Here is a 15,674-nt window from a genome sequence, read left to right as displayed (position 1 = left end):
AAGGAGCCCTCCCCACCCCCAGCAGACTTGTGCAGTGTTAGCTGGAGATAAAGAGTGTGGTGTTGATATCTGTAATCACTGTCCTTTGAAATACTGAATTAGGAAGTAGTTTACCTGGCTCCCTCCCCCTGCCCCCTGTCCCCCACCCCCACCCCCTCCAGCAAATATCACACTTTGTTAAATTGATTTGTAATTATTCCTGGAATGTAAACAAAATTTGCGTGCATGTTACAGTCTACCCCCTATTGTTGAACCAGCGTAAGTTTAAAAATCTCATTACCAATGGAGATGTAAATGATACTGTCTTTTACTTGTTGAGAGAGTTGATGTTATCTAATTGCAGTCATTCTGGAATGTTCCTGTCTTGTGGAGTGGGCCTTGGACTTTGTATTTGTACACCCTCACCCTCACTGACCCCCCTCGAACAGTTGATGCTGAAGCTGTGGGTCAGTCAGGGAACCTGGCTTTGAAAAACAAGTTGGTGCCTTTGTGAGACTGAGAGAATGGAGTGGTGCCTCCACACTGTGCTAGGGGCAGGGGCCTGACAAAAAAGAATTACTGAGTAGACTGAGGGACAGGGACCATGGGGAAGAAAAATGGCTAATTACCTCGCTAGAAAAGCAATGTGTTATGATTGAACCCAGGCAGGTGTGACCCTGCTCGTCAATTTTATGTAAACTTTTTACCCTGCCAGTACCAGGAACGTCTAATGAACCGCTTTGCAGTTTGTTTTTTCTTTTTTTAAAAAAATATACTTTGTAGTGTTGCAGATAAAAGGTCTTGCTGTACTCTTGGTCTGCACTGCAAGCTGTGGTCTCTTATGGGAAGGACACGGCTAGCAGTCAGCTGTTCAGCTTAATAAAGGCTCTTAAAATTTAAATTCTGAGTCGGTGGTCTATCTCGCTGAGCTAACCCATAGCACACACCACTGGCTCCAGGTTGGCCCTGCAGCATACGAGGACCTTTCTACAGTGTGTGAGACCCCAGGGCCTGGCCCTACTCAGCCCCTTAATAGGCCATGTCCTCCCGAGCTTCTAGGCCAGACTCATCGTGTCCGGCTTTTATCAAGGAAAAGAATAAATAAATTTGATTAACATCGAGGCCCACACAACCTAAATTAGTTCTTTTTTTGTTGTTGTTATTCCTCACCCGAGAATATTTTTCCATTGATTTTTAGGGAGAGTGGAAGAGAGAGGGAAAGACAGAGAGAAACATCAATGTGAGAGAAACACATTGATTGGTTGCCTCCTGCACGAGCCCCAAGCAGGGTCTGGCCTGGGGAGGAGCCTGAAACTGAGGTACGTACCCTTGGCCAGAATCGAACCCGAGACCTTCTGGTCCACAGGCTGACACTCTATTCACTGAGCCAAACCAGCTAGGGCCTAAATTATTTCTCGAGGGGCCTCGGCTCCCCTCTTTCCAACTCTCCAGCTCCTACAGTCAGGCCTGGGCTGCCCTCACCCGCCTGCACTCCCATCTTGGTTCATTGTAACTCCCAGTCTCCCAAGCCTCCTGTCCTATCCAGGGGTACAAATCAGGCCTCCACACACTCATTACATAGTTAGGGGGTTTGCTACGAGTCAGGCACTGTGCAAAGTGCCCTCCATGCATTGCTCTCTTAATTTGCACATTTACTAAGCAGTTAGGTAATATCGCCAGCCCAATTTTCAGGCAGCTCCCAGAAACAGGGGTTTGTCTCTAAATCGGCGGCCCACCCCGGCTGCTCTGGCTGTTCTGCACCAGCCTCTCTGACTCAGGGAGCCCTGGTGGGGTGGCCCGATGCTCCTCCTACCTGTGGAGATGCAGGACTTGTCGTCATCATCCAGGATGTACCCGCTGGCGCAAGAACACACCACAGAGATCTCCTCTCTGCAGAACTGGTCGCAGTCCCCATTGTCCAGGCTGCAGAATTTTCGCATGGCTGTAAGGGACGCATGTTGGTTCTCAGGACAGGCTGAGGAAATTGAGGCTGCAGCTGGCCGGGAGGAGGGACAGCAGCCCCAGGGGGACATACACCCACTGTGAGCCCTGCAGCAGCCAGTGGCTAGAACAAAAGGCGGGAGCCACATGGCCCATGCACATCAGCTGGTGCAAACAGGATGGGCTGCCCAGAGCAGCTGGTGGCGTGACAGGACCATGCCTGTGCGTGTGCTCTTCTCACTGCCCAGGCTGCCTGGGGAAACCATGGCGTACAGTTAGGGCGAGAGCTGAGTATCTTCTGGGCCCCGGCACCAGCCTTCCAGGAGGTCCTTAAATAATCTGAAGATGGCCAGTGAGGGCCCTGGAGGCTGGAAAGGTCTAAAGTTCAGCGCTAAGAAGGCACATAGGTCCTGACCAGCTTGGAAGGGCTGCCTGCAGGAGGGTGGGTTCCGGGCCAGGGGCTCAAGAGGAGCCTGGTGGAGTGGCCAGAGGCCCACCCACTCTGAGGCTAGAAGAGTCCCTGTGTAACAAGGGTCTCAGAGATGGGTCTGGGCCCCAGTGTGGTGGGAAGAAGAAACGAAACAGTCAGTGCACATCCTGGAGGCAGGCCAACCTTAGTGCCAAACTGGCCCTTCTTTCACTTGTGTGTTTTGAGGAAGTTATTTCAACCAGGGGCCTGGGTTTCCTCACTTGTAAAGTGGAGGAGGCCGTGCCACCTCACAGGATAACCTCATGGGTCACAGGAAGCTCTTGGCGCAGTGTCCGTGTGGACCCGAGTCTTCCTAGACCTCAGATCCGCAGCTCTGCCTGAGCCAGAATCACCCACCTGCTTCCTGTGTGCACTGAACTCAACCTCCAAACTCACATCAGTGATGCTACCCTGGCCATTTACACTCCCCACTTGGGTTTTGATGAAAAAGTAATTGTAATGCAAAGATCAACGTTAATGAAACTTTAGAAAAATTCATCATGGCCCTGGGGTCAGAACCAAAAGGTGTGGAAGAGCGGCAGCTCTGGATTGGGATGAAACGATGCCTAGTTGATATTCCGTCAGAGAAAATTCTGAAGTAATCTAATTCAAGAGCACATTGCAAATATTATAAATTAAGTAATAAAAAGAAAAGCAAATCTTTCTCTTTAGGGAAATCTGGTTTAATATTAAAGCTAGTTTTTATTTAAAAATCAACCAGCATATTAGGAAAACTCTTAGTGACTTTTCCATGTAGAATTAAATGTTCCAAATTTTTAATTGGACAATCCCAAACAGTTAGCATTGGCACTTGCACTAAAAAATGTGAGGTGTGGTGATTTAGAAACATTGCCCAGGACCACAGGAATATAATTACCAACGATGAGGGATACATTCTAATCCAAGAAGGAAATCAATTCTCATTTCTGTTAGTGGGCCACATGCTTCATGAATGAGGTGATTTGTGTTTCACCTAACTCCAACACTGAGTGGATTGTAGGGCCATTAATTTTTGTTGTTTTCTGTGACTACAGTGGCCCTTCATAATGGAGCACAGACTCGACATCAGAGGTGACATGAGATTGTTCCCTTGGACATTTTGACTTTGTCCCTCTTTCCCACATTCGATTCTTCAGGTAACTCGGACTTGAAGGCCTACCAAGAAGAGGAACTCACGTAATTCACAGTTTCTGCCTTCATATCCTTCCTGACAAGTGCAGGTGTACTCCCCGAGGCCGTCCTTACACCTGCCCTGATTCAGGCAGGGATTGCTTTCACACTGGTCACCATCTGCAAAGAAAGGGTTTGGAAACCGAAGCTTGCGGGCAATTTCCATCACCATGGAAATCACCTTGCTGTGTTGATCTTGGCACACATTTTTTCAGATAACTCAAATGAACGTGGACTTCTTCCTGTTGCCCTGTAAACAATTTCACCTAACTGAACTTCACAGTATCCTCACCTTTTGTGGCTCTGTGTATGTGATGCTGTTATCTTACTGGGTCATTGGCTGAGTTTTCCAGTTTTTGCTGAAATGTTTGACAGAATTTTTACATTAGAGTGAAGAGCTCTAGGATGGCGACTATGTGGGACCATCTGGAAGGGGGAAGACATGTGATTGTCTGACACTGGACAACAGAGATGTTAGGGTTCCTGTTTCCAAATGCTCTGTGTAAAATGAGAATGCAGAGACAACTGCCCAACACCAACACGGGACTTCACATTTCTTGGTGCATTTGTACAATCTAATTTAGAGGTAAGTCCAATAGTCATTTTGAGAAATTTGAATGGTATTGCCAGGATAAACATTAGTCAGGATTAATGCCATTTCAGGTGGTTTAAGGGTTGACTCAAGATGCTTACTTTATTATAGGATCCAATCTTTCAGACTCTATTTTTTTCCTAATAATTCTTGGATTTTTAAAATTATCACTAAATTTGGTATTCTCACATGAGAACATACTGATTTAAATCTATATGTAAGTGGCAACATTAGGATTGGTGTAAAGTTACTATAAAAAACTATTTTACAATAACTTATGAAAATGCTCAGACAGAACAAGTTGAATACATAGGATTTAAACAGGAACAGAGAAAGGCAATTCAGGAAGCATTTTCAAAGTTCAAATACAATTTCTCCCAACTTAAATATCCTAATGAACCCCTCTCACTTAAGGTTAAAATAGAAAACATCTCACCTTTGTATATATTCCAGAATTCATTCTAAAAGAGAAAAAAAATATTTTAAAGGACATTAGGGAAAGCACAGACATTTTACACCTATAACAAATTATAACCTAATAACTCAACTTGAATAGGATACTTTCCCAAACAGAGGTCATTTTCTGAAACAAATTGCTCTAGAACTATTCAATCTAAACGGGAAAGTTTTTTAAATCTTCCGTATCTATAAAGGTGCAAATGGTGGCTTCAATCACCATCTCTGTTGAATATTGAAAGTATATTTTCAAGTGAATCTCCAAGAAATGGAGTGTACCAAAAATGCTTTGCTCTGTTTGCTACTCCAGTAAATGGTTTTTAGTTGAAAAATTTGGGTCAAAGATTCAATAAAGAAATGAATTATTGGTTAACAATCATGGTAATTTTGAAAATGATCATTGGTAATTAAATCAGGGCATCAAGAGCCTACATTAATGAAAAAATATTCATAGATTAAAAAAAAATTTTCTGTCTATGGTAGGTTAAATAATGTCTCCCAACCTTCCAAAATCAGGTGTAAACTCACAATGTGACTTTAATTGGAAATAAGGTTTGTGCAGATATAAGTAAGTTATCAATTGAGGTGAGATCTACTGGATTAGGATGGACCCCAAATCCATGAGGAGGTCCTTATAAGAGACAGAAAAGGACCCAGACACACGGAGAGAAGGCCATGTGAAGATGGAAGCAGAGATTGGAGTGATGCATCTACAAGCCAAGGAATGCCAAGGATTGTTGGCAGCCACCATAAGCTAGAAGAGAGGCGTGGAACGGATTCTCCCACAGGTCTTCCAGAAGGAACAAACCCTGGCGACACCTTAATGTCGAACCTGTGGTCTCCAGCACTGAGAGAAAAAGCATTTTACGACACCCAGTTTGTGGTTTTATTTTGCTTTATTTATTTATTTTTTTAGTGTCTTAATGTGGAAGCTTAGAATATCAATCTGAGACCTTTCTTCTTTTCCAATAAAAACTTTTAATGCTGTAAGTTCCCCCAGAAGCACTATGTTGTATATTCGTTTTTGTTCAGCCGAAAATATTTTCTAATTTCCTTTGAGATTTTCTCTTTGACCCACAAATTATTTAGAAGGGTGCTGTGTGCTGTTTAATTTCCAAATACATAGAAATTTTCCTGTTATTGATTTTTGGTTAATTTCATTATTGTCAGATAACATTTTATATGTTTTCAATCTTTAACATTTGTTAGGATGTGTTTTTAGGACACAGGATATGGCCTATCTTGTAGAAAGTTCCATGGATGCATGGAACTTTGAGGAGAGGGGTTTGCCACAGGACCGTTGGGAATCGTACAATTATCAGTTAGATTCAGGTCGAGTGGTGTCTGGAGAACTGCAGGGGATACAAATGATAAACTCACAACTCTGCGGTACTTTGAATTCTCGTTTTCTTCAATGACTGCTGCTATGTACTTTTCAGGGCCCTCAAATAGCGGCTCCATGCAGTCTACCCGGGTTTTATAGTTACATTCAGTGGGAGACAGGGTGGAGTGTGCTTTCTCCATATTACCTGGAACCAGACTTGTGGCTAACCTTTGATCCAGTAATCCTCTTTGGAGCAGCTGCTCTTCTTAGGAGATAACCCAGAAGAACTATGCATGTACATGATTTCATAATAGTAATATGAAAACAACCTATATGGCCAAAACGGGAAAGAAGTAAATGTGTTGATACAATAGAATTTAATTTGGGTTTTTAAGATTATAAGTATGGTAGCTATATATAGAAGTAAGGAAGAATGTTTCGGAAATGATGCTGAGAAAAAAGTAGTACCTAAACTTGGATTGGAATTACAAATATTCATTAATATTTTGTTTATTTCATACACAAAACGATGCATATATGAATTAAAAGAGCATTTAAAAGTGAAAATAGTTCTTGAAATTATGAATAACTTTTAAAAATAGACAAGTCATGTATTTGGTAAGGTGTGAAAATGAATTCTCAATGCCTCTTCTCTCTTCTGGTGGCTGAAATGAACACTGGTGGTCAAACGGATAGAAACATACACGAATCCCTTGCAGACCTTGATCTTTTGCAGAAATACAAAGATGTCTGAGTCCCACAATTTATAATGACTATTTTCTACACAGAAGTGCCAAGTGTGTTTTCCAATGTATTAGTGGTTGCTATATTCTCCTTCCTAGCTTCAGGTTTTATGGGAGGAAATACAGTGCTTCTGTAATGTTACTGGAGACTGTGAGACACATGGTGATGCGATGCGGTTACTACCCAAGCCCCAGCCAGCTGTGGGCATTCCGTGGCAGTACAGAGCTTTTCATCTATGAACACGGCCTCCTCCTCATCAGTGCCTTTGATCTGCTCTTCCTTACACTCCTTCCTCCCTCTCTCTCTTCCTTCAAATTTTTAAGAGTTTATTTGAGGCAAAACTGATGGTAGTTGCCAGGAAATAAGGTCTCCAATGCTTCTGTTTTGTTCTGTAAAAAACTGCTTGCTGCTGCATGGAACTGTCTAAGTCATTGTAGGTACTGCACGCTTCCTTCTTTGTGACAAATAGCTCAAAGTGCTCAGTGAGACCCAGAGTGGTCCGTTTGGCCAAACATCTCACTATCCGTGGGTGATCACAGATGAATATGGGGTTGCTGCGACTCACTTACAGGAACTGTCTGACAAGATTATCAGAGTCTGGCTGTGGCCTGAGGTAAAGGACATTCAGTAGCTTTTGCCACACAGGTATCATTAAGAATGTGTTTTAGTTTCTTCAGTTCTGAAGGAGGTTTGTTCCTGGCAGGCTAGTTCCTTACAGGGCTTTCTCCCGTGCTTCTACCATGCTGACTCTGTAGATGGGGTGAAGTCAGTCTGATGGGTTTGGCCTTCTGGGCCATTGGGAGGGTGGATGTGATCTTGTCTGTAATGTGCTTCACCATCCCTGACATAATCTCCACGGTTTCAGGAGATCATCATGATCTGTAGAGGCCATGTAAAAATTCACAGGTGGTGAATTATAGTCAAATCATCTGGAACTGGCATTCAATTTCACAAACCAGGACAATGCCACTGCTCACCAGCATCTTATGGCAGAGTTCTGGAGCAATTCTTATATGTAAGTTCATGTCCAGGTAATTTTGCCAGGTGATGAAAAACTTGGGCACATCTCCACTAGAGATGGCATTCATCCTAGGAATTTCAATGTCTAGGAATCCAAACTTATCAAAATCTTCTTATACACATGATACTATTACTGTAAATGATAAATTTCTTCTTTACAAAGTCATTCAGGTCCAAGCCCAAGTACCTCCAACGATGTGTTTGTCTTTGAGGCCAAAGTGAGGATTAGGTGACCTATATGAGCATTGAGGCAATAGTGTCATTTTATGGAGAATGACGCTCTGCAAACCCTTCTTCTTTTTTCCAGGATTCTTTAGAACTCCAATTATGTCCCCCAAGGCAGTCTGTTATTGATATAAATAAATTCTTCTGACTTAAAATTCCTTGAATTGGCCATGACTTGCAACTTCACCTGTACTCGAAGGGCACAGAAGATGAACCTCCTGGGCTCTTCTGGCATAGAGACTACCTACCCCTTAAGGTGATGTTGGTCAGGTGGTCTGCAGGTGCAGCAAGTGAGTGGGTCTACATGGAGCCTGTGTGGTGCGGGTCTCCTCAGCACTCAGCATGTGGTGGGAGCTCAACTGTGGTCTTGCAGTGTTAATGGGGTTCCTGCAGTGTCGGTGGGTTCTGCAGTGTGAATGGAGGCTTCCTGCAGTGTGGATGGAGGGGGCCTGCAGTGTGGATGGGGTCCTGGAGTGTAGATGGGGAGGCCTGCACTGTGGATGGGATCTTGAAGTATGAATGGGGTGGGTCCTATAGTGTGGGTGGGGGTTCTGCAGTGTGAATGGGAGTCCTGCAGTATGGATGGGAGTCCTGCAGTGTGTGTGGGTCCTGCAGTGTGGATGGGGGCCCTGCAGTGTGGATGGGGGTCCTGCAGTGTGGATGGGGGCCTGCAGTGTGGATGGGGGCCTGCAGTGTGGATGGGGCGCTGCAGTGTGGATGGGGGCCTGCAGTGTGGATGGGGGTCCTGCAGTGTGGATGGGGGTCCTGCAGTGTGGATGGGGGCCTGCAGTGTGGGTGGGGGTCCTGCAGTGTGTGTGGGTCCTGCAGTGTGGATGGGGGTCCTGCAGTGTGGATGGGGGCCTGCAGTGTGGGTGGGGGTCCTGCAGTGTGGGTGGGTCCTGCAGTGTGGATGGGGGTCCTGCAGTGTGGATGGGGGCCTGCAGTGTGGGTGGGTCCTGCAGTGTGTGTGGGTCCTGCAGTGTGGATGGGGGTCCTGCAGTGTGGATGGGGGCCTGCAGTGTGGGTGGGGGTTCTGCAGTGTGGATGGCGGGTCCACTGTCGGTTGTCAGTGGTGTGGTGGTGGTGGCAGCAGCCCGGCCTACCTGTCTCTCTCGGAGCTGCTGCTCGGCCTCCTTCTCAGCCACTTTCTCTTCAGCTTTAACGTGTCTTCAGTTCATTCTTTCCCAGTTTCCATCGTCGGCCTTTCACTGCCACCTCACGTCCTCATGGCAGCCATGTTTCCCCAGGGCCCTACCCAAGGTGGGTGAGGCTCATGAGCAATTTCAGGGAAGCCTTTGCTGTCGTGTGCCTGTGCGCCATAGCTCTGAAGGCTGCAACTCAGGTGCCAGACGTCAAATATGGCTGTGGCCATGGATCTGGGCAAAACCCAATGGCTCCCGTGTGTGTGTGTGTGTGTGTGTGTGTGTGTGTGTGTGTGTGTGTCCCAGTCCAGGGAGGTGTTGGCCAAGGGCATGAATAATTTTAAATAAAGTTGTTATGTTTTAGAATAGATTTAACAGTACCTTCAGAAGTTCTCATAATTCTTATAACCAATTTTTGGCCATACCTTCTCAGCTTCCTTCCCACAAAACAAGGAGATATGTGGTGGGCGAGGAAACAGGAATGAAAGCCTTGCAAGTGGTAAAAGGAGACAGGCTCCCCACCTCCCACCCCAGAAAGCCTCTCCTGAGCTGTTCTCTGTGGCGGAGGCCACAGCACAGAAGGGCATGGAGTGAAGGCCCAGCCTGGGCGACACTGACAGCCTTCATAGACAGGTAAGGGGGCCAGACAGCATCTCCATACAGGCCCAGCACCGTCCAAAACTGGCCCTCCGTCTCACCAACCCTTACCGTCTTCTCCGTGTCCTCAAAGACTTCTCGGATCTCTTCGTAGTCGCAAGTCTCCTCCACACACTCACTTTCAAGGTATTCTCTTTTTGTCTCTTCAGATAATGAATTGACCCTGTCCAGGAAGCTGTTGGCATGTTCCCGCTTGATGAACACTGGAAGACAGGGAAGCACACAAAGTACTTACCAAATTATCAGGTCTCCTCCCTGCTGCAAAAAAAAGGCTGAGAACTCCTTCCTCAGGCACCAGGCAGCTGGGAAAGAAACGCCCACCTCCCTCATGACTCCTTGAGTTACATACAGCGCCTGTTCAAGATCCCACACACCCTTTTCTGGAGACGTAGACACATCCCATCCAATCCACTACCACCCTCCCTGCACATTCACACCCAGCTTTAGGGTGGTCAATGCAAACCCCCTCTCCTGAACTCTCCCTTCTCAGAGTGGTTCCAGGCCACTGTCACCTCCCTCCCCCCAACCGGCTACTCCACTCTGCTTTGGCTCAGGCTGTGCCCCTCCACTCTTGTCCTCACCCTGAGCCTCACCTACCCTGCAGGTCAGAGTTCAGTGGGGAGTTGTGATACTGTTTTGATCATGATCTACAATTAAAGGTATGATTTATATCAAGTCCCAGGACTCCCAAATATAAATTAAAACAGAAGTTTTGCCCTAACTGGTTTGGCTCAGTGGATAGAGGATTAGACTGTGGACCAGAGGGTCCTGAGTTCGATTCCGGTCGGGGCACATGCTTGGTTGCAGGCTCCTTCCGGCCTGGACCCTGGTCAGGGTGTGTAAGGGAGGTGATCAATCGATGTGTTTCTCTCACATTGATATTTCTTTCTCTTCCACGCTCTCTAAAAACCAATGGAAAAATATCCTCAGGTGATGATTAAAAACACAACAAAAGAAAACAACCCCAGAAGTTTCCACCCTGCTGGTGTGGCTCAGTTGGTTGGAGTGTCGTCCGTGACACCAGATGGTGGCAGTTTAGATTCCCAGTCAGGGCACACACTTACGTTCTGGGTTCTGACCCTGGTCAGGGCATGCATAGGAAGCAATTGATGTTTCTCTCTCATTTCCTTCCTTTCTGTCTCAAATCAATGAAAACATATCCTCAGGTGAGAATTACAAAGAAAAATAACAGCAATAACAAAAACAAAACAGAAGTTTCAAGAAATAGTATTTACTATAATTTTCTACAAAATAGTACTTATTACAACATTTTCTACTTGATTCTGTTATTTTTCATTAAAGGCAAAATACTAAATTGATTTCATGACTCACAAATGAGAAGTGACCTGCCAGTTAAAATGTCTTGGGTCAGAGAGCCTCTGAGTCCTCCCTGTGGTCTCTATCTGCAGCTGGCTTGTCCCCACTCTCTGCCTGAGTCTTATCTCTCCCTCACTCACCACTCCTTTTCTTCTTTCCATTGTGATACAGGAGGCCCTCAGATTCTTTTCCTCGCCCTCTGCACTCCTCTCTCCTTTTTCCACCAAAGAGTTTAGCGTTTCACCATAATACTCTCCACGTTGGTATTGCTAGTCCCAACTTTCATCCCAGCTCTATGCTTTCAACTCTCTCATCGTGGTGGATATCTCCCCTCATCGCAAACTCCAAACTCCCACGTCCCAAACCAAAACACCCAGTACTACAGAATCTAGAAGGCCTGAGTTTCCAATACACCTTGGTCACCTACTAAATATTGGCAAATGCAAATTACAAGACATAGACTTACTTCTTGGAATTGTTTTAAAGAGTGTTTACACTTTCCAGTGTCCAGTGTGGCACACATTAGGTGCTCAATGAAGGTTAGCTTCATTCCTACCTCAAATCACGTTCCCTTCCAAATTTCTCATTTCATTTTGTGACATCAGTGTTACCCCAATACCATCAGCCTCAAACTTGCTAGTATTTCTGGGCCCCTCCACCATTACTTCGAATATCTGCTTCAATACCAAGTGCTGACTTTGAAATAAAATCTGCACAGCAGTTTCTCCCCTCTCATTCCTCTCCATGGGTTTCTTCCCTGTTCTGCTTTTCTCTTTCATTTTCTGACTTTTTACCGCTTTCTCCTCTCCTGCACACCTGGGTCACTCCTCAGTGCTCCTGTCCTTGCACTTGACCTAGGATGCAGACAAACCTTAGGGGTGATGCCACCTCTGTTTTCTCTTCTGATTTTGCTCTGCTTCTCTCCTTTCTGAGCCCTTTCTCTTTGGACAGGCCCTGGGGCCCTGGAAGGTCCAGACACCCCCATCTGAGCCAGCCTTGGGCAGCCCCTCCCCCTGGCTGAGCCAGCCCAAGGGTGGCAACACCAGCTTCTCTCTCATTCTCGTTCCTGCCCTGCCTTGGACACTCTTCTCTGCCTGAGGCCGACCCCCTCCCCACCTCTCCCCCAGCTCATGTTGGCAGAGGAAGCAGCTTCTCTCTGTCTCTACCTGCCACCTCTCCTTTCGCTCCCTCTCTTTCTTCATCTCCCCCTCTCTGTTTTCTGCCTCTCTTTCTCCCTCTGTCTCTCTCTCTCTGTGTGTGTCTGTGTTTGTCTGTCTCTGTCTTTCTGTCTGTCTGTGTTTCTCTGTCTGTCTCCCTCTTCCTCTGCCCATGTGTTTCTATTTGTCTTTATGACCTCTGACCGGCTGTCTGACTCTCCACCCATGGGGAGGCACACCTGGCCCTACGCTACCTTGGCTGAGACCACCAAGCCCAGCTGTCTCATGTCAGCCTTTGACAGGGGACGGGCACCCACTATCTACCCAGTGTTGGTGAACCTTTTGAGCTCGGCTTGTCAGGATTTTGAAAAATCCTAACTTAACTCTGGTGCTGTGCCACATATAGAAATTTTTTGATATTTGCAACCATAGTTAAACAAAGATTTATATTTTCAATATTTATTTTATATATTTAAATGCCTTTTAACCAAGAAAAATCAACCAAAAAAATGAGTTCGCGTGTCACCTCTGACACGCGTGTCATAGGTTCGCCATCACTGATATACACTGTGGAGGTTCAAGGGCATCACCCCAGCTCCCCACCCTTTCTCCTCCTCCACGAGGCCACCACTGTAGCCTGAGGTCGAGGGGTGCTTACCACTTCCCCCAGGTGACAGGAGGCTGGCCAGGGAGGCACTGAGCAGGAGGAGGCACAGCAGGCCGGCCATGGTGTGGCCTAGGACAGTGTTGTGGTTGCACTGTGATAGGCCTCCAGGGCAAGGTTCACTCACCCCAGCTCAGAGGGTGGAGGATTGTCCTTCTGCTTATCACAGCCTTCTGATTGGAGCCTGTGCTGGCTGTGGGTGAGGGACAGGGGGCAGGCGAGGGACGGGGGAAGGTGACCACGCTCGGGGCAGCCCTGGGGAAGTCCTGTTGGAACCTTGTCGGTAACTGTATCCAGGGGGCCTGCTTTGGGCATGGGAACTTTTTGTTCTGAGAAAGTAAAAATGGGACTTTATAGTTTACAGACATTTATGTGTGGCTCTCATTTCATCCTTACAATCATGACGTACGCTAAGTATCACTTCCCTCATCTTTTCTCCAGAAGAAAACACAGAGGCTTAGGGAGAAGTGAAGTGTCTTTGGTACACGTGGGATTTGAACCCAGGACTTGCCCCCTCAGTGTCCTGATTGTCTCTGGGTCTGACCTGGTCCTGCTCAGAGGCCTCTCTCTCCAGGTGCTGTCAGGTGGGGCCCCACACAGGGCCTCCTGCACCTGCATGCCGGGCTTGTACCTTCCTCCCCAAATTCAGGGGCTCTGGGAGGCAGAGCTTGTCTTGTGACCCTTCGCACCACAGGATTCCTTGTGCACAGGCCCCGACACAGACTTCTGGGAGGATAGCCCCTGCCTGGTGTGCCTGGTGGGGACTGCTCTGCTGGAACCCTGAGTGATCTGTTGACCGACCACAGGACAAGTTGGCTCAAGGTCAAGAGGGCTGTGCCAGGAGAGCTCCTTGGCCTCACACACTCTGCTGGGGGCTAGGTTGGGAGACAGAGCTCTGAGTCAGAGAACTGGCAGTGTAGCTCATTTCTCACTTCTGCGCAGCTCAGAACAGCCCCCCCCCCCCCCCCCGGGAGAGCTCGGAGGGTAGCATGGTGCCTGAGCATCAGGATCAGCGGCCGCTTCATCATCCAGCCCCTCCCTGAGGCTCCCACTCTTCACTCCCCTCATTTGGGGCCAAGGAAGTCTGGAAGGCACTGTCTCCAGGGAATACGGAGTCTCGGAGTCTCATTTCTTGGCTCTCATCAAGGCTGTGTCTCTTTGCAACAAATGCCCGGTGTCAGGGAAGCACGAATCACCTCAGGTCAGCAGAAGCAGCCGCCAACTTGGCAGCCAGGCTGGGGAGGGAGGTGTGTGTTAGGTAGCGGGTGCACACCAGGTACAGGCTTCATTTCCAGCGCAGAAACCTCTCCGGGGCACCAAGTGTGGGGGCACAGCCTGAGCTCCTGGGCTGACCAGGGTCTATCTCTGCAGCCAGACTCCAGGCTCTGAAGGGGAAGGCCTGGGAAGTGACCAGCAAGGCGACAGAGACAGAAAAGGACTGCACTCTATTCCACAGTGCTCCCACCCACAACACTTCCCACATGGTGACCCATGACCCGCTGCCCATGGGCACTTGGATATATATAAGTCCTATCATCTGGCTTGTTCGTTGCTCTGTCTCCAGCACCTCGTAAGGGTGTCTGGCACCCAGAAGATGCTCAATAAACACCAACAGATGGGGTCAATCAGTTCAGGCCTGAAATGTGCCTGCTCTGTATGCTGAGGCCAGCCTGGTCGTTTGTGGGGTGGTCACTGTTCCATGCAGAGCCTGGTCCTCAGGGACAACCTGCAGCTGGCGCCTTGGGCCTGTCTCACCTGGACAACTTGTGCTGCGATGCTGTTTCTGGATAAATGCAGCTGTGGCGGAGGCTGGATCTGTGGGAGTCCTCTTGTCCCCGGCGCCTGGTGGGCAGGAAATGCTTTAAGCGCCACTCAAAAAAAGAGGGAGCTGATCCATAACGGTTAGTTTATCTGCACGTCAAGTGTTAGCCTTCAGGGGTTGTCCTGATGTCGCTTGGCGCCCATGCTTCCAGCACCTCTGTGAGAGGGAGGCATGGATGACTGGGGAAACTGAGGCAGAGCCAGTGAACTGCCAGGAGCCCGTTTAACCTCTTGTGGGTCGGGGGGCTCCTGGCCTGACCATTTCCACCTCCCCTCCCCCTCCTTTTCTTCTCAGGAAGAGGATCCAGAGAGCTTCCATTTCCAGGAAGATACAAGACATGCGCTGGGCTGAGGGCCTCTGGAGGTCTCTTGCATTTTGGTTGCAGAATTTCCCCTAAGTCCCTGTTGCCTGGACAGCTGAGCTGGGGATATCTGGATGTTTGCAAATCAGCTTTCTGGTCCAGGATGACATAATCGAGCTCTCCCAGGTGCCTCATTCCCTGTGCACTGGTGTCATCCTCATGACAAGCAGGAGGGGGCCCCCATTTCAGAGATGCGGAAACAAGGCACAGGAGGATAAGCGGTGGCTTGGCCAAGAGTTACAGGCGGAGCCAGCCCGACTCCAGGAGGTCTGGCCTATGCCAGGTCTCTTAAAGTGCACTGCGGGTCACATGGTCTCTGGTCAGACGACGGTCTCCGTCCCAACTACTCAGCGCTGTAGTTTTAAGCAGCCATGATGATCCTTAAAGGAATGGGTATGTCCCAATAAAACTTTATTTACAAAAGCAGATGGCTTGGACTCAGCCTTCGCTGTGGCTTGCTGAAAACTACATATGGCTTGACTGTTCAGCAGAGCAAGTCCTGGCACGCTCACTCACTTAAGTACTAGTGCTCCAGGCATGGGACAGGCCAGTCGCTGTCCTCCAGTCGTGCCTTGAGGGAGCGGTGCACCCGCTGGGCTCATTCCACCCACCTTTGTCAAGTTCAAGGGGGGCC

General features: G+C 47.9%; 1 protein-coding gene and 1 pseudogene across 1 annotated transcript in view; both read right to left on the bottom strand.

Annotated features, from left to right (window-relative positions):
- Positions 1-13,037, bottom strand: part of F10 (coagulation factor X) — a 36,197-nt gene extending 23,160 nt beyond the window's left edge. Inside the window, exons 1-5 of the mRNA XM_059685161.1 lie at positions 12,852-13,037; positions 9,771-9,922; positions 4,588-4,612; positions 3,566-3,679; positions 1,793-1,921 (exon numbers count right to left, since the gene is read on the bottom strand). Of these exons, the coding sequence (XP_059541144.1) occupies positions 1,793-1,921; positions 3,566-3,679; positions 4,588-4,612; positions 9,771-9,922; positions 12,852-12,921 (490 nt within the window). The 5' untranslated portion in view covers positions 12,922-13,037. The remainder of the gene's footprint in view (positions 1-1,792; positions 1,922-3,565; positions 3,680-4,587; positions 4,613-9,770; positions 9,923-12,851) is intronic.
- LOC132228558 (lysine--tRNA ligase-like) lies at positions 4,733-8,383 on the bottom strand (annotated as a pseudogene).
- Positions 13,038-15,674: the final 2,637 nt, after the last annotated feature.

Source organism: Myotis daubentonii, chromosome 2 (genome assembly GCF_963259705.1).
Source record: "Myotis daubentonii chromosome 2, mMyoDau2.1, whole genome shotgun sequence".
In the NCBI taxonomy this organism is placed as follows: Eukaryota; Metazoa; Chordata; class Mammalia; order Chiroptera; family Vespertilionidae; genus Myotis; species Myotis daubentonii.
The sequence above is the reverse complement of the archived record's forward strand: the minus strand, read 5'-3'. Positions and strand labels throughout refer to the sequence as shown.